The sequence below is a fragment of the Ornithodoros turicata genome, chromosome 9, assembly GCF_037126465.1.
Source record: "Ornithodoros turicata isolate Travis chromosome 9, ASM3712646v1, whole genome shotgun sequence".
NCBI classification, from domain to species: domain Eukaryota; kingdom Metazoa; phylum Arthropoda; class Arachnida; order Ixodida; family Argasidae; genus Ornithodoros; species Ornithodoros turicata.
The window spans coordinates 26,204,633-26,223,134 of record NC_088209.1 but is presented as its reverse complement, the minus strand read 5'-3'; the positions used below and the strand labels follow the sequence as shown (position 1 = coordinate 26,223,134).

Below are 18,502 nucleotides of genomic sequence, written 5' to 3'. Positions count from 1 at the left end.
AGGATCAATGTGTGGGGCTGTCTCTTTTCCTTCAGCCGAACATCGGATTTCGTCTCTGGCGTCCGTGAAATATGGCCGCGAGTCCCGAGTTAACGCTCTGCCTTTTCTGCAGTGTCCTGCGGTTTCGAGAGGCTATTGGTTTATTCAAAGAGGATTCCTGAATAACAAAGGAGCAGAAGGGGATGTTTTTTTTTTTTTTTTTCTGCTTTCATTTTTGTGGTCGTGTTGTTTAGTTCTACTCGGGTACCGGCCTCGTAGAACGACTTTTTTTTTTCTCAGTGAGGCGGGCAAGGAGGACGAACCGTTTTAATAAAATGTGAGGGGAAAGTAGGGACCGTCCTCTAAAGTCGTCTTTTGTGATCCTGCCGATGTAATGGGGCGAGGATATTCCTTTCGATGCAGAAGTATACCGGTTCCTATGGAGATGTGGCAGAGTAGCTTTGGTGCCAGGGATTCATCCAGTTTTCGTCGCTGACGGACATATATGAAAAAAAAAAAAAATATTATCGTGACACTTTTCCGTCTCTTCCGCGATAGTGAGATGACGGTGGTGGTGATGGGTGACTTGTGGAATGTGCAGATGTACAATTCTATTGGTAGTAAGTAAGTTCCAAGATATTAAAGTGGTTGTGACACTTCGCTTCCAGTTATGTCTGATAAATGCCGTTTATTTGCATCGAAGTGAACCCGCCATTCCAAGTTTTACAGCAGAGGGAGTAACAGACGCGTATAAAATCGGCACAGGGCATTGAATACCGACGCCCGTGCTGCTGTGACGTCACAGTAGGTGTCTCGACCACTTGATGCGGCAGCGGGTGTGGTCACGTGCTTACGAGGACCAATAGGGATGGTCGGGATGTTTATCCCTGTCTATGTTCACGGCGCTCGATGTGAAAGTGGTTCAAGTGTTTTGTACCTCACCAACTACGATATGTAGAGCAATAATTATTTTATTATTATTATTATTAATGATTCTTTTTTCTTCAACACTCTCGCGTGGAGCACAACGCGTGCATGATAAAATGAACTACGTCAATCAGGTGTCACAACCCCTTTATTAAGTTATTGCTGCCGAAAAGAAGCACACAATATGTTACAAAGAAAACGTCGCAAACAGTGTTTGCTGTTATCTCTGACCTATACACAAAAAAGCAGTCACGTTTCCAAAGCTGACAACTCCACATCGACAACAAAAACATCGCGTGTCACCACGACCAACATAAGCCCTGTCCGCCTCCTTGTCTTACTACATTCTCTGTCCATACACAGATACTTGCTCCGACACAGCCGCGCAAATATCATCTTTGGAACCCAAACCTTTACAAAGCAAGACCCTATAGACAGACGTAGTGCACCACATTGCGTCCATGTGGGACCCATTCTGGACGCATCAGCCGTCGACCGATCGAAGCGCCACTTCCCATTGTGTGATGGTCGTACCCCGCTGCTGTCGACGCGCAAGACGCTAGGAATGTAATACTCGTCTATCGATCTTCGGGAGGACGCGCTGTCTACTGTAATCGAAGGATTCCCCCTCCCCCTTTTCTTCTGTGGCCAATGCTTCTAATTGATTTCGCGGCGTCCTGGGCATTTGATGTTGCACGTTCACGTCGGGAGCTTGAAACAAGTGTCCGATGCAGTGACGGACTTGTCTGAACAGCTTTATTGGCTACGTCTCTCTTCGTTTCTAAAAAAAAAAAAAAAAAAAAAAAAGGGGAAAAAGGAAAAAGATCTATATATATATTCGAGCGGTTTTGACACCGGTTCCATCTTTTCTCTCTCTTTTGTGGTTGAGACGCATTGCCTCTTGTGTTCTTTGCTATCACAAACTTGCTAGCGCTATCGAAACTTTGCTATCACAAACATTGGTTTCTTCGGTGCTCATGGAAGTTATATATCCCTATTTTCCCATTTTCCCTAAACCATCACCCTGCTATCATGAGCGCCGTCACGGGGGGGGGGGGGTTGTTGCCTCCCCCTCCTCCTGGCTTCAGCAAGTAAACATTGCCGTTGCAACACAATCACAACATATTGTGATTCATTTTTTCTCTCTGCGTTACCAGAAACGTAGCGTTTCTCAGCCAAGACAATGTAGTTGCGGGCGCAGTTGACGCACAGATTTAGATGCAGATCCCGTATATACATAGTGTGAAAACCACCACCCCAAACATTCTGCCCTTTCCCCCTTCCCCCTGTAAAAAAAACCCTGGCGGCGCCCATGCCTGCTATCATAGCACATAACTCCCCCGCCAATATCCGCACCGCTTTACCCATCCAGCGCGTCGAACATTTAATGGAACCTACTTGGCACATCCAAAATGACTTCTCCATTGAACCGCTTCATTCCGCAAGCCTGCATCTCATCACAGCAACGGTGCGTAATTGAGAATCCATTGTTACACCGTACGGGTTACTCAAAAGAAACCTGGCAAACGTTTGTCGGGACCGGACATCATTGCACGCGGTCCCTAATTAGTTTCCGGCCCGACAAATTAGAGCGTGTCCTCTAAATTGTGCGAGCCTGCTATGGGCTGCGCCGACACCAAAGTGCGCGGAGTTTTACCTCGCACAAATTTCGCTAAATGCAATTACGCTCTGCAATGGCGCCGTAATGAAGAGACGCTGTGTCATCAAGTAGTCAGTGATGTCCACGCGAGCTGGGAATTTCGTTCAATGAACTGTGCCCGGACGCGCCTCTGTTTATTCACAAAGGTTTCGATGAATGGGCTGCCGAATGCCCCCAAAGTTTTCAAAGTTTTCTAGAGATGAGTTCTCTATAACTGCTTAGCTGGCGTTCAACTACAAACACAAATCGGTGAGATGTCTTTTTTTAGGATAGCACGAATAATACTTGAAAGTTAAAAAAAAAAATACACAGCCTCGGATAACATGAGTATCACGTGTTCACGGTTTATCTGCAAATCGGGGGGGGGGGATATGTTTATTAAGAAAAAGAAGAAAAGGAACGGTCAGCCAGACGGAGGTCGGCTTGCTATTCCAAAAAAGGGCAAGAGGGAAGAAAAGGAAAAGAAAAAGAAGGAAAGAAAAAGAAAGGAAAAGAAGGCAAATGGAGGGGAGAGGTGGGTAGCACAGCTACAAGGGAAGGGAACGTGTATGTTTTTACATTGGAAAGGGAAGAAGCGGGTGAGCAAGCGAAAAGGCTGTGTGTGGAGCAAAAGTGCTGTGCGGTGCGGCACGCTTAGGAGCTAATTCACCCACCCACACACAAAAAAGAAAATAATAATAAACGCATTTCGCTTTTTTTTTTAGCCTGCAGCTACGGGAGATGCTCTTGAAAAGCGCTTTCTCACCACCCCTGGCACCTGATGTCCACACGGACATCTACTAACCTACCGTTCCTTTCTGCCCAGATTGCCTGCAAGTCCAGCTGTATCGGGACAGCAGGGAGCGGTGCAAGAATGGTCCCACCAAGGCGTCTCTGTCGCTCACCGGTTGCCTGGGGATGGAGTCCGGTTTCACCCTGGACAAAGAGAGCCACACATTGGCTGTGCTGTGCCCGGAGCTGGTGCTTGTGCTCGCCTTCGACTCCAGGGAGTTGCTTATTCAATGGAAAGTCAAGATTCGCGCGAATGTCGCCGAAGGTCAGTGATTTTTTTACCTGAATGAGCAGAAACCTAAAAGGCTTAGATGATCCTTGAAGTCATCAAGGGGCACTTTTTTTGGAGATGCAGTTACAGACAAAGATGCAGTTACCTTGCGGCAGTACAAAAGGGATTCATTCAAAGGGTTCATTCAAAGGGATTCATCTGTTGGGCGAAGGAAACCTCAATCTACGCTTTGCCTCTTCGGGCGGCTTTCCATCTGTTGCCGCGGACGATTTCCCGCGATGACACCCTAATCCGTACCGCTGTGTCGTGCCGCTTCAGAGAGGTAGAAGAGAGAAAAGCGTAAACCGCGATTTCTTTGTCGCATAAATCACAAACTACGCAACGGACGAATCTCATTCCTTGCGCATTGCTCTCAAGGTAACGGCACCTTTTGCTTCGCGAAGAGAAATTGTTTCACTTGAGTGCCCCTTTAACGCATCGGTTTAAAATTATACGTTGTTTTTTATTTTATTTTTTCCTTTCTGTCAGGGAAGGCTAACGGAGACTTTTTTTTTTCGTTTCCGTGACCGCCTCCGTTACAGACCCATATTTGTTTTTAACGCGTTTTTGTATACCGTCGGTAACGTCGCCGTTAAGTCACCGTACCTACCGGAACTAGTGAGTTTTAGTATAACGTACGCTGTCGCCTTTGCGTACGTAGCGAATAGCGTGGTGGTTCTGTACAATGCGCGAGGCTCTGCTTGTGTCTTGCGCGTGCGCAGAACCACCAACCCTTTACGTACGTAGAGGCGACCAGCGTACGATACACTAAAACTCTCTCTTGTGGATTTCGTTTCCGTTGCAGTTTCGGTTTGCGGTGCTTTCCGTCGGCGCTCGAGAAGCGCGCGGTTTTGGTTTCGCCCAAAACATCTGAGTAATCAGTTAATTAATGAATATTTAGGTAGTCTTCCAGTAGGTACATACGCTTTCGGACAGGATGCCCGTTAGGCCGCATGACCCACTTGTGAAAATCGCATCTAGTTGGCCCTCATAGTTTTATTATAGAAATTCTGTGCAGGATAAAGAACGCCCAGTATACAACGACAGAACGGTCGCTAAGCGAAATAAGGAAACTTTAAATCGCGATATCTGGGTCAAGTGGGTCTCCTTATGACGGCTTCAGCAATATTCTCATTAATTTTGACTATAAAACTTTTTAATTATGAAAGATAGGAGATCCCATCCATTTCGTGCGCTTACACTGTTGGCCTTCTTGTGAAAAGGATAGCGCTAGGCAGACCTACCACTGAGCGCGTGGTTCGCGTAGATCCGCATAAAACAAGTTTGACATACAGATGTTTAGTTGAAGGGTAAGGAAGCAAGGGAGAGGGCGAAACAGCTGCGGCGCGACGCGAAAGCGCGGTGAGGGTGACAATAACCGGATTGGGTGTGCCGCGTGGAGAGGATGTCATGACACCACTCGAAGTGCCCGTCTCTTCTGTAAAGATGACATCGGAGAGATTTGAGGCAGTGGCAGAGCAGATGCCCAGTGGACTCGTGGTAGCCTTGTGCTCCTTCTCGTCTCGCGCCACACCAGAACGGATCCGCGACTTCATCGTCTACGCACTCGTACCATACCGCACCAACAAGCTCCTTCAACAACAAGGGACTTCAACGTGGACGTTTCAGCGGGCAAGAACATGTTGTCCGAGCAACTAGACTTCACGCTCTACGCACCGATGTCTGCCAACCCACCACCAGGCACGACAGGCATCGTGCATACACTTAGTATTTGAAAGCACTAACTTCGTTCAAAACACAACTAATCTCGCCAACAATTTCAACGACCACAAAGCAATGGTTATCACGCTGAAATAAACACTTTGTGTACAATCTTTAATGCGTCCTCACTCAAACACACACACACAGTTGACGCTGGAATTCGCATTACAGGACTCGCAACCGTCCTCGTAATTTTTTTGTCGCCCCGCAAGAGACGCACGTTCTCCCTTGCCCTCAAATACGAGGGAGCCGCGGGAAAGCTGCTGCTGCGGTCGCGGTGCGTTAAATACTCGAGGAAATCGAAAGTAGCAACATTTGGGCATCCGATATCGCGTGCGTCAATTATGCGAGTAAATACGGTGGCTGCTATAAAAAAAATTACCTCTCTATTATTTTTGTACAGAACATCAGTTCCTGATTCAGCTTACTCATGCTCCACCACGAGCGAAGTTACCTACAGGGCCGACACGGCTTCACCTCCAGGACTATCTCTTCTGTCTGACAGCAGGCGTCCCACCACGAATCCTGGGTACATGGCCGCTGAAAGAACTTCGGCGATTTGGACTCGTCGATGGCAAGTTCTGCTTTGAAGGTGGCTCTAAATGTGGGAAAGGTACGAGACAAAGTTTTCATCGTCTCGTAGATATTACTTCGTATTTTACAAGACACAAATGTTAGATTTATAGCACAAGGTAACTATTCTTGTGTCTGGTACTTTAAGGTGAAGGCCTTCATATTCTACACACCAACCAGACAGAAGAACTTTCACAAGCGTTTGAAGCTGCTTTGAAAGGACAATTAGCCACAAAGAGGAAACTGGCGTCAAAGACTACACGTAAGGATGGTTTCTTTTCCTTCTTGTCGCGACTAAAATGAGCACCCTACGCTCTACGCACCCTGCAATTTGGGCGTGCGCGTGCATTGCCGCACATGTTTTGTCCATAATGATAGCTTGTGGCTTTACATCGTCGGACAACTAGGTCTTTTATTGTATATTTCACTAACTTTCTTTTTAGGCCAGAAAAGAAACGCGCCAGATAAGGTGAACATTGTTGGAAACACCTCCACTTTAAAGTTAGCTGGTTATCTTTTCTAATGAACTAGTTAGACACAATGAAAAAGCTACTGGCGACTAGATACGTGACTGTTGACAACGTTAAAGCGAGTCGCCTTTTAAAAATTTTGGTACACATTAGCTGCGGAACCCTGTGTAATAACAACTACTAATTGCAACAATCAGCACTTACATGCTAGACCTGCACGAAACGTACTCTTGCAGCAAGGCAACAGAATAACATAGCAGCATTTCCCTTGAGGCAGAGGACATGAACAAGAGACAAGATGGGGCTTTGTAGGCGATTGTGCTTCTTGAGCTTCAAGGCAACGATTGCTAGAATTGAGTTTATGCCAGATTGCTTGCATCCGCTACGAATAGGTTAAGAAAGTTACATTCTATTAAGTTCAAATTTGGCTGTTTTGCAAAATGCAGAAACCATGCAAGGCAATAGGCATAGGACTTGGTCATTTGACCCCATTACAATGCACTGCAACCTTGAATTACTTTATAAGCGTGAAGATGCCCCGAAAAATGCAGCGAATAAATGCTGGCCTCATCGGAACCTCTATCCTAACAGTTGTGGAGACACCGTCAAGAATGTCGCTACAGCCTCGGTCCCGTAACCAGGACTCTAGTCAATGCTGTAGCACAGAATCTCGTCGACCTTTGCTCAGCTCTGCTTGCTCTGATGGTGGTTCATCGTGTGATGCTTGCTCTGAAATTGTGCGTTTTGCGAGCGATGCACCTCTGCCAGAAGACTTCTTTCAGGCAAAGGCATTTTGCAAAGTTCATTATAGGTAAGCACTTGTTCCAGTACATTCATCAAGGGTCCAGATGGCACCTGTATTTTACCTAGCAATGAATAGTCCGTGACTGTTGTTCACAGTGTCTTGCCTGTTATACTACTAGTGTTTAACCTCCGCTGCCAAGGATCAATAACTGCTTCTTTTACAGACAGTAAGCTGGTGGATGTGCTGTGACTGTGATTTCACTGTGACAAACATGTGACGTATGCGACACGGGACTGCTATTTTCTTTTAATTTTTTATTTATTAACTATCATTTTCTTTACTTTACTGGATATTTAATCGAACTGGACTAGCTGGCTCTCTTAAAGAGTGCCACGTTCTCAATTTTATTTTCATTACCCCAAACCAAACCAAGAATTGCTTCCTGTGCTTTAGAAAGTCTGTGTCTTGCATTGCATTATACGGCTATTTTCTTTGTTTTTTGTTCAGTCTTTGTAGCAAACCAAACCTTAATGTGCTGTGCGCTTTGAGTCATATCTGGAAAGATGGTAAATCCCAAAATACTTTTTGAACAATTCCTTTCTTGACAATTAATTGACAGACAATGATACGCTATATGCTGAACTACACCGTATTGTTTTTGTTAATGATAACGTTTCTGGTGATTGAGCCCTTAGAACTCACAGATAAACACATTAGAACTAGTTAGCTTCTTCTGCAATTCATAAGCTGATGTGCTACTGCCAGAACTGTGGCGCCCTCACGACATTGAGCACGCACAGGGTGTTTCACTTAAGATGATAAAGGATACAATCTAGTTGTCTGAACATTATGGGTTCAAAACTATTTATCTCTGAGGAGATTTTGCCATGACTTCTGAGCACATTCATTAAATTTAATCCGCGAGAAATTGAATTTTCTCAATTGAACTCTGGAATTTGTCAAGTCAACCTCACATTTTTTCGACAGAAACAGAAAGCGCATGCCGGATTTACGCCCCTCCATTGCAAAATGGATTCATTACTACCATGCTAATAAGTAGAATCTCGATGATACGATCACGCATATTTCGGCATGATACGAATTATTTTCAGGTCCCGCCCGGAATGCCTATTCTTCCCATGTATTACATTTCGGACGATACGAATGCGTTATCTTGCCTTTATGGATGATATGGACGATACGAATGCGTTATCTTGCCTTTATGGATGATACGAACGAGCCGAGGATGCGATAGAGGTCGTTCCCCCGCGACGCCAAAGCGCGCGAGTCATGCTGCTCCTTCTTTTGAGGAGGGAGGGGAGATCCTTACAGTCCTCACCACGGACTCCCTTACATCATGTTGCGCAATGCAAGCAATGACTCTCCCTTTGGTGGTGGAGGAGATAAGATCAAAGGGATTACAGGGCCCGGAACCTTATCTCAGCTTTTACCTTTTTACCGCCCCCCCTCATTTGGTTTAATTCTTTTGGCACGAATTTCGGATGATACGAATTTTTTTCCGCTACCTCGTGAGATTCGTATAGTCGAGATTCTACTTAGCCGGAAAAAAAATGCGAAAACCGTCGTTTCAGGGTGCGCAAATAGCAGGCCAGATCTCTGCAAGGGGCAATGCAAGGAGACCATGCACCTGCCCTTTCAGTTTTCCTTTTCCAGGCTTTTGCTGATAACTGCAGCATGGCGGCAACGCAAAATTATCTGAAATAAGAGCGAGAAGGAAACAGGAAGGGGCGGGGGGACTGTTCTTCTTCAGCCGCATCTTGTATTAACTTAACAGGTAACGAATCTCGGCCGACAATTAGCGTGCCTCGAAAAAACTGTTTTCGCATTTTTTTCTTTTTCAGCTATTATCAAAATAGTAGGGAATATATTTTACAATGGGGGGGGGGGGGGTAATGGGTTAAATCCGACGTGCGCTTTCTGTTTCTGTAAAAAAAAAACATGAGGATGACTTCGCGAATTTCGGAGTTCAATTGGAAAAACTGAATTTCTCACAAGTTAGATTTGATAAAGAGCTGAGAAGTAACGGCAAAAATCTTCCCGAGATATGTAACTTTGACCCCATAATGTTCAGACAAGTAGATTTTTAATACACATTTTTATCACATTAGCTGAAACGCCCTGCGTAGCTCAACAAAATTACTCGTAACCCATAAGAGTGTAGCACCACGTGAAGGTGTATCACAGGAAGACATCCGTCTGATGAATGTACTCTTGCGTGCCTCTCAAGGTTCTTATAGTGTGGGTGCAACTCGTAACCAGTGTGAGACACTCCGTTCACGTAGTGTGCTCTCATATGCAGATGGCCTTCTTGCATGTCACAATGTGGCCCCGCTTCCAGCGTATGCTCCAGCGAAGTGGAGAGTGCTGATACAGTGTCCTTGACAATCAGCGATATTCAGGAACCTACACCTCCTCTCAAGTCACCAGAAGGTCTCACTGAAGGATCGGCACAACTTCCAGGAGCGCCGTGTCTACAACCAGTACTGTACGTTAAGTCTTCTTTAGTTGATTATTTGCATATTTCACCACATGCCCCAGCAATGCACTGCAAATGTCTGAAGACGGCAGTATTGTGTGCGTGCATAACTTTGGTAGAGACATATTCAGAGTCAGGCGCAATAAACTTAGCAGCAGTGTGTTTGAGCAAAAATAGCCACAAAGTAGACACCAAATGGTTAGTATTTGAACAGCAATTGTTGCGCAAGTGCGCCATGTACAGTTTACTTGTGCGAAACTTTGAATGTAACTCGTTTCACTCCTTGATGTTGGCAACATACTCCATACTCAGTATGGAGGGAGGACAAATGGACAGAACACAGAAACAAACAGCACAAAACCAAGACTGAGTCTTGTCTTGCGCTGTTTGTTTCAATGTTTAAGATAACTGTAAAGTAACTCAAAGGTAACTCAAAGGCCTTAAAGGTAACTGTAAATGGACAGATCACAGAAACGACCTGCACAAATCAGGCCTCAGAGTTGTCCTTTCATGTGCTGTTTGTTTCTGTGTCCCATAAATTTTCCCGCATTTTGAAACCCTGGGATATGTTTAGTTCTCATTTTTGCTGTCTTAAAGGTAACTGTAAGGTAGCTCAGTTCGTTGTACATAACTGTAACCTTGCTAGATTCCTAGTGTTTGCAGGGACTTTGTACCTGCAACTTATAGTTACTGTTTACTGCAGTAGCCATAGCCACAGCACATTCCTAAGGAACTTTTCCACTGGCTGCTTTCTAGGACCTATACACACTGCAACAAATGTGGAAGACACTACTGCGCAAGGAGCACGTTCCCAACAGCCGAGCAGCATCCTCCCGGAAGAACAGAACATTCCCCAGAACGGGCACCAATTACAGGTTTTTCTCCACATTGGACAATGGACCTCAAGGTTACCTCCCCTTCAACTGCCAGTGAAGTTACTGTTCAAACCAGGCCGACACTTCCCAGCGCCGCCAATCCTCGAGTTTTGAAACCCTCAGACAGGGCGTCTCTCTGCTCCCAGAGCAGTGGTACTAGCAGCACAAGTGCTGGAAGTGCCACAAGCACGAGTTCGTCGGAGTACAATGTCCCAAGAAATTTCTTGGAGTCGTTTTACGACCATCCTCGGAACCTTCTTCACGTGGATGGGGAGTTCTTCCGTGTTCCAAGCTGCACTTCATCCGACAGGGGCTCTGGGTTACCCACCCCATCACCAATGGGGGACTCTCTGCCTGGAATACACGGAAACGCACCTTGTCCCTGCTGGAGCAGGAGTATGACGAACAGAGTAAGTATGTTTCCTTCGTTGAATATGTCCTTATCTATAGACCATTTCACTGTTTGCAAACAAACGGCGCAAACTGGAAGACCTACGGGGCACAAAACAGGTTAACATGCGCTGGCGGAACCTGGCGGCGTGGAGCTTGTCGAAAGGGTCTTTGCAAACAACAGGTGTAACCGGAAGACCAACCGGACCAATCCAGCTGACGCGCGTTGGCGCACCCTGGCGTCGCGCAAGGGTCTATACATAGTAACGCATTTCTACCTTGAAGTACAGTTTTGTTGGCAAGATATCACAGAAAGTAGGTTGCACAACTTAGCAAGGTGGAGGAGATACAAAAGAGAACCAACGATGAACACATGAAGAGTGTGTTCATTGTTGGTTCCCTTTAGTAAAAATTGTAACGGTACCGTGATGTTCCACATAAGGTTTGTCTGCGCAGTGTGGCGACAATGTTGCACGTGCCGCACGGTAGGACTGCGGATAATTTGGACCACCTGGGTTCTTTTGACGTGCGCCGGAAATCCCCGACACACGGCGCTGGAAGCAATGTTTACCTCCCCCACATTACTATACCGCCCCTCGGCCTGGATCGAACCCGCGATCTTGAGCTCAGCAAGACAGCACGTTACCGACTGAGCTACTGAGGACGGGCGAAGCTCTTTTGTATTGCCTCCACCTGGATGCCTGACTGGTTCCCCTCATCTACAAGGTGGAGGAGATAAGATCAAAGTGATCGGCCCGTAACTTATCACCTTATCTCTGGTTTCACCTTTTTACCTCCCTCGCAACAATAAACGGCGAAGCTGTGTGATGTCGCACTAGCTAGGTAAACAGCGACCAGAACACGTCGAAGGAACATATCAGGACAACTTCTGGCAACATTACGCGTCACCATTCCGCAAGTCGGCTTCACCTTACGCTTGCGTGCTTTAGGAGAAGCACGCTTTACGGCACTGTCGCGCGACTCGCTTGTGGAAAGTACGTGATGGGCCTTTTGAATCATCTCGCGAATTTCCGCAGCAGTGGCAAAAAACGAAGACACAAAAATGTTGTGACGGACCCCTTTCACCGACAGTGATGGCAAATGAACAGTCACTGTCTATTCTCCTGCCTCAACTTTTATTTTGGTTTAATTTTTTTAGTACGATTTTTCCTGCTACCCAGTGAGATTCGTATCATCGAGATTCTACTGCGATAATTAAAAGAGCTAAAATGTCTAAAAATATATAAAAAATCAATGCAAAATAAAAATAAATGACATGCTCGCTTTATGATCCAAATCTGCAGGAACAGTGGTGGTCATATTAACCAGGGTTCATTGTATACAATACAATAAACTCCCGGTCATGTGTCCTAAAGAGAAAAAAGTTCACAATTACATTCATTCATTACTGGAGCCCTGAGATTGGGGAGAAATGCAGACATAACATTTCTCTTTTGTCTTGTTTTATGTTGTCTTGCCATGTCGTGTCTGCATTTCTTCGAAATCTCAGAGTTCAAGCCAGCATTACCAGCTCATCTTGCTTCCTCACCATCTTATCACAATTACAGTTAAGTGCCAATGAATGTCGGCGATTGGGTACCATGTATCTCATTCAAAAACAAGCCCCTTGAAGTTTAGTGTCAACTTTGTGAGCAAAAAGGAGTACTGAGAGAGAGCTAAATCTGGTGGTCCATTGCTAAAGGCTGTTAATGTTTCCAAGTGGTGTGAGCAGAAGCATTTTGTCATGGTGAAGCAGTATGGGGTAATGGCTCTTGGACAGGAACGGTCTAAGGAAAGCCTGCTATGGTCGTGATTTGCTGACACCTCATATGTTGCGAGTGAAAATACTTATTCTTGTCCAGATGCAGCAATGATCTGTGTTGATATAAATAATGCCCCCATGCTTCTTGAATAACTATATCTGCACCTCAGATGAAGACGAATATTAAGATATATATGTTTTTTTAACTTTTTACAGTGTTCAAGGGTGACCAGGAGCAGTTCTGGCTCAAGCGATTCTCCTCTCGCATCACCCAAGAAACCCCCTTCCCAGCAACCATTCCCGGGAACTCCACGGATAGTATTTCAGTGTCATGCACCTAAGTCACCTTGTACTTGTAACCAAGGGACAACAGTCTACCCAAATTATGATGTTCCTAGAACGGCGCTCGCTAATATTTACTTAAGGGTAAGCGTCACTTCAAATTTTCCCTTCTTTCTCACATCTTGTTTCTCACTTACAAAGGAAAGACAAGCATCTCAGTCTGCAGCTGATTCCTCTGGAGAGGGAAAGGCAAACCCAGCTTCTCCAGCGATGGGACAACATTACGACGTGCCCAGATATTTTAAAGTAAGTGTGCTGTGATTCATTAATATTGTATGTTGCTATTCGTTTGTTAGCAGCAGCAGCAGCAGCAACAACAACAATAACAAAAAAAAAAAAACACGATATGAAATATAACTTCATTTGTGAAGTGTTTATTCATTACAGGAGAGTGTGTCCCCCTATCCCAACTATCACAAAAAGCATGTCGACCCTGTTAGTGTTTATTAAGTTTTGACCTCAACTGGTCTTCATAAGACGTAGCCTCAGCTGCCGGATTTACATACTTTCTAAGTGCTCAGCCTCCCACTAGAGTCTCTAAGCAGAGATTCCCCAGTGCTGAGTTGTTCATTTGCCGGAGGGCAGGGTGTTTTATAAAATGCTTGCTTCCCATTGGGTGTCACTGAGAAGGACACACAGTACCTGTGACGGTTCAAGAAAATTATTAGAAATACTAGTGTGCTACCCTCAAGAACTTGAGGTTTCTTCCTCCTGGGTTTTCTACCTTAAGCATCTGGTGACTTTAACGTGTAGATTTCTCTGGCTATTTCAAGAATTTCACAGTTCAAGAATACTGTGAACCTGATGCCTAACACGTCAAATCTACTTCTATCTATTTTCCTTCTATTTAATCTCTTTCTTCTATTATTATCTCTTATTAATTACCACTTGTTACTGGTCTCTAGGAGAAGCTCCTTCAACAAGAAGTGAAAGTACATGAGGCGATCTCTCACGGTCGCACCATGTGCACTTGTGGAACAGTTCTTTCGTCAGGCCTCTCGCACGTGTGCAAAGAACAGAGTGTCGTTGACCCACTACAAAGCACCTGCACCTGCCATCAAGTCGTGTGTTGGGCTGGCAACCTTGTTCCCTGTTGGAGCACAACCCCAAGTGATGATTGCAAGGCAGTCTGTGCACAAGAAGGCTTTTTCATACATAACCCACAACACCGTGTTCCAGGATCCCAAACACAAGGAGGTGGGTTTCACCTTTTGTTATTAGCCTCTTAGTTCACTTAACTCTTTGGAATTTCAGGTTCTGCGACAATCTGCCAGGAGCCAAGTCGAAAAATATCTGGCCCACTTCAGCAGCAGTTACCTCAGGCACACGATCAGGCAAAACCAAGAGCACCTGCATGCACACCCACTGCAACGACTCCAAACTACGCGAACATTCATTTCATTGAATCCCTCTCGCTGTACCAAAATACTGGCAGCTTAACATGCACACGCAGTCAACAAGATCCAAAGCAGAGCAATGAAACTAAACTCGCTGTCGAAGCCAAGCCTCCTTTGCCACCGCGAAATTCCTCTCCCGCTAATTCAAAAGCGGGAAGCACAACCTGCAGCGTAGAAAATAGCCCCGATAGGTCTGGCTCCCTCAAGCGATCCGGCGTTCGAGGCTCTCCATCTTCCACTTGCGGAGAAAGTTATGAAGTAATGTCATTCCGGAGAGCTCCACCGGAGAATCTAACACTGGTCTGCGATGGCAATTACGTCGTAATGCACCCAGTTGAACCAACAAAGCAACCAGATGGCAAACAGACTACGACGGAACACAGCGACCGACTGCCCCTGCCGCTGAGACCATTCATGCCGTACCTTCTGCCCTGCAGGGAAGAATACCCGGAAGAACTTCCACCAGAATGTGATAAGTCAAGGAAAGGGAACAAGGCTTGCAGTAGTCCGTTTTTCAGAAGAAGACAAATGATTGCTCAAGAAAGCTTCCAGTCAAAGACCACCACCTTATCGAGTTCTCTTGCTGACCTCAAGAAGAAGGTATTGATGAGAAGAAGGTCCAACTCGGCAGACGGTCGGCAGGAGTCGGATGAGACGTTTGAACCCGATGACTGCCCGACATACACGGTACAGAGCGCGAAGACGACCCCAAGTAAAAAGCATTCGTTGCTATCAAAGCTGTCACTAAGGTCCCGAGAGAAAGCATGCAACATCAACGATATCACGCCACCATCCTCGGTTCCCTCAACGCCAAACAGCCGCTCGCTAGAAAACCTCTACAAGATTCCATTCCATCGCTCTGCTGACTGTTTGAAGCTGAAAGGAGATTTTGTGTTCTCCGAGGAAGATCTCAGTAAAGATGGCGATGCATTGGACGATGTGCAACAGGGTCCTTCAAGTATAAAGAGGTCATCGAGCGTTCCCTGCAAGGCACAATCTGAAGTGGAACAGGCAACAAGTCCATCTGATTCTGGTGTCTCCACTAGCCTTCCGCATAGCTCCGAGACTGTGTGTGAACTTGTGAACAATGGAATCACACTTCATTCTTCATTACCCAGGAGGATAGAAGGAGGGTCACACGGTATTATGAGGGACGAGAACCGAGAAGTTCAGTGTTCTTCTGCCAGAGACTGTACCTACATCCAAAGTTGTGATGGTGTTAAGCATGAACATTCACACCATGGTAAGTGCAAATTACATAGATGTCATAATTCCTTAAAATGGCTGTGCAAGAACGCTTGGTACACGAAAAGTACACATGTCTCAAAGTAGAATGTTATGAACTATAGCTTATTCTTGTATATAAATGTTTTTTTGGCAAAGGGGCAAAAAGACATAATTTTTACCTGCTGGTGTTCTTTAGAGCAACTTTCCTCCGCTTATTTTATAGAATGCTCATGAAGTGTTAGCCATAGAGTGTATGTGGACAATTGGAAAGCCCTCTGTGTGCAAGGACCAACAGTCTGGAGTGCTACATGACACTATAAGTGCTAGCACAAGTATACACGGTCCATAAGAGCAACATGGATTATTTAAAACCAATTTACAACCCTACTTATATGTCATTTCTTCTAAATATTCACGAAGAATTATTTTGTACTCCGCAGCTTTTCACGTCTGCCCTCACCACGGACAGTACACGGTACAAAACGAACGTTACCTCAGCACGTCTTCGAAAGGATCGTCAAGCAGCACGACATCATCAGACAGTGACTACATTGAGACGATGTCTTTGTGCAGCAGTGGCAGTGGAGGAAGTGGCTCTGAATACATGCGTCAAGAAGAGCTTGCCAGCAGCGGGCGAACTTTGGCTACGTGTCCGGTTTCCTGTATACTAAAGCCACGCTCTGCAAAAGAGTACAACTCTATTGACCGAACTGGCATTCGCGAAGAGGACGAGCCAGAGTCGCCAACATGCTGCAACATGCACAGTGCCGAGTGCTGTAAAAATCACGCTGCTCCTATTCACTTTACGTTTCCTAAGACATGTCTTCCCTCTGAAGGATCTAGCACGGACCTGAATGTGAACTCGTCATCTGAGATGCCCGGACTCAATGCAACGTAGGACGGCTGCAGTGGGAAGCCTCTAAATTATCTGGTTGTGTCTGGAGTATGTTCTTGGTAGTGCGTTGTACAAAGTATGGGGTAGAAACTGTCATCGTTTGTAAGTACGTAGTATATCTCCACAGGTGATGGCAGTATGCGAATTGAAGTCATTGTAAAAAGTGTGCATAACTTTGCAAAGACAAACATAGCATATTACTTGGCATAATACCTCCAGTTGCAAGATATAATTTATGGCTCAAAAAGTCCACATTATCATGGCCATTTTTAGACTATGTGGTCGAGAGGAACATTTTAAACTATCTTCTGCTTGGTCTTTAAATTGGGAGTTTCCTGTAGTGCACGTGCATTATGAAAGAGAGCATTAAAATATGAAACAGTTACGAATAATATAACAGCAACTGTACAGCAACAGGTGAAATGTCACACCATGAAGTCGTTATACTGTAAAAATAAGTGTAACTGTAAAGATGTGCCTGTGAATATTTGTGCAGGGCTCTGCCATACCACTGTACTAGGAAATCGACGCAATGTCTAATCACTTGTTATGTGTTGCTATCTGGCATCATTTCTCTGTATCAGACATTTTTCATTCTCTATCCGAGACCCATATAAACGTAAGATAGCAAGTGCTGCATAACCAAATATGTATAAACAATTACATGATTGTCTATTGCAATGTACAATATGAAGGAAATAGTGCTCATGCCAAGTTAAGGTTCACACACTGTGACAAGAGTGAAATGATGACCTTATCTATATTTCTTATTGTCCAAGGCTTTTCTTCTGGATTTTTTTAGTGCAATACTTTAGGAAATGCAACATCATTATGTTAGTTTTAGATATTTATTGGTTCATTGTCCGCAACAGAGCTCAAAAACACTTCGTGAGATGGCATATCAGCACATTTTTATGTCACATATCACGCAAGACTATAGCAGGTGCTAAGGAAGTATTTTCTTCTGTTTTGTTTCACATGTTTGCAATGTTAGCCTCGGCTCGGTATGTTCATATTTATCCAGGTGGTAGCAAGAAATTTAGGAAGAAATCTATTTTTAGTACAGGCTTAGAAACATCACAGCATCCTCTTGGTACATAAAATATGCAAAATGGTAGTCAGCCAGAGATCCTTGTCTCAGTCAACTATGCAAGGCTCTGACTGCATAGTTCTTGTACATTAGCCCCAACGTCGTCGCTTCCTCTTGTAATATAGATTCCCATAGCATGTGAGTTCTCTTTGTAAGTACCATTACAACTGTGTCTAGATGAGGCAGAGCTCTTTGCCTGGACGTTTTACATTTCTGTGTATGATCCAGATGGTGTTCGATGAGTGTGCCGTACTAGTTATGTCTTCGTCACTTTCAACCTGAATAAGGTATCCTAGAGTGTAGAGCAGTTTAATTTATAGCACATGACAATAAAATGTGTTGTCACGTGAGCTGCTCCTTCAAGGAGTTCAATCGTGTACAGGAAAAGCTATCTGAATTCTGGGTGCCGCATCAGGTGCAGCACATATGGGCCAGTATACACCGTTGGCACGAGTTAACGGGTTGTGACACTTTGCTCTAAGTTATCCCAGGTAGGCATTAGAAGGAGGCTATTTTTATCGATATTAACCAGCATTTACTGTTTTGTTTGTCCAGCACTCTGCCCTGTGGTTTGCCCAGAATCCCAGGCATGGCGGAGGGGGTGAGGGAGCAAAAAAGTTGGACGGGGGGTCATAACAGCTTAGTGTATCATCATTACCAACACGTCGTTTCAGCTGAAAAAGCAAGGGTGCATAGGTAAAAATGTTGTGTGTGTGTGTGTGGGGGGGGGGGGTGCCACACTCTTGTGCGGTGTTCGGGGATCTGGATAAATCACTCACTCTGCCTGACACAGAAAAGGACAAAGAAGTGGAGGGAAGGTTTGGATAAATCACTGCAGCGTCGATGCCGCATCCACGTCACATCTTTAGCGCTTTTTCTTTGCTGACGGCAGTGGCGTAACCAGAGGGG

General features: G+C 45.1%; 1 protein-coding gene across 3 annotated transcripts in view; it reads left to right on the top strand.

Annotated features, from left to right (window-relative positions):
• Nucleotides 1-17,943, top strand: part of LOC135368468 (uncharacterized) — a 239,247-nt gene extending 221,304 nt beyond the window's left edge. For all 3 annotated transcript variants that reach the window (XM_064601766.1, XM_064601768.1, XM_064601767.1), the window contains 11 exons: nt 3,372-3,602; nt 5,734-5,943; nt 6,052-6,165; nt 6,965-7,184; nt 9,439-9,624; nt 10,372-10,900; nt 12,859-13,068; nt 13,126-13,230; nt 13,890-14,181; nt 14,239-15,624; nt 16,049-17,943. In XM_064601766.1, the coding sequence (XP_064457836.1) occupies nt 3,372-3,602; nt 5,734-5,943; nt 6,052-6,165; nt 6,965-7,184; nt 9,439-9,624; nt 10,372-10,900; nt 12,859-13,068; nt 13,126-13,230; nt 13,890-14,181; nt 14,239-15,624; nt 16,049-16,506 (3,941 nt within the window). In that variant the 3' untranslated portion in view covers nt 16,507-17,943. The remainder of the gene's footprint in view (nt 1-3,371; nt 3,603-5,733; nt 5,944-6,051; nt 6,166-6,964; nt 7,185-9,438; nt 9,625-10,371; nt 10,901-12,858; nt 13,069-13,125; nt 13,231-13,889; nt 14,182-14,238; nt 15,625-16,048) is intronic.
• The last annotated feature ends 559 nt before the right edge of the window (nt 17,944-18,502 follow it).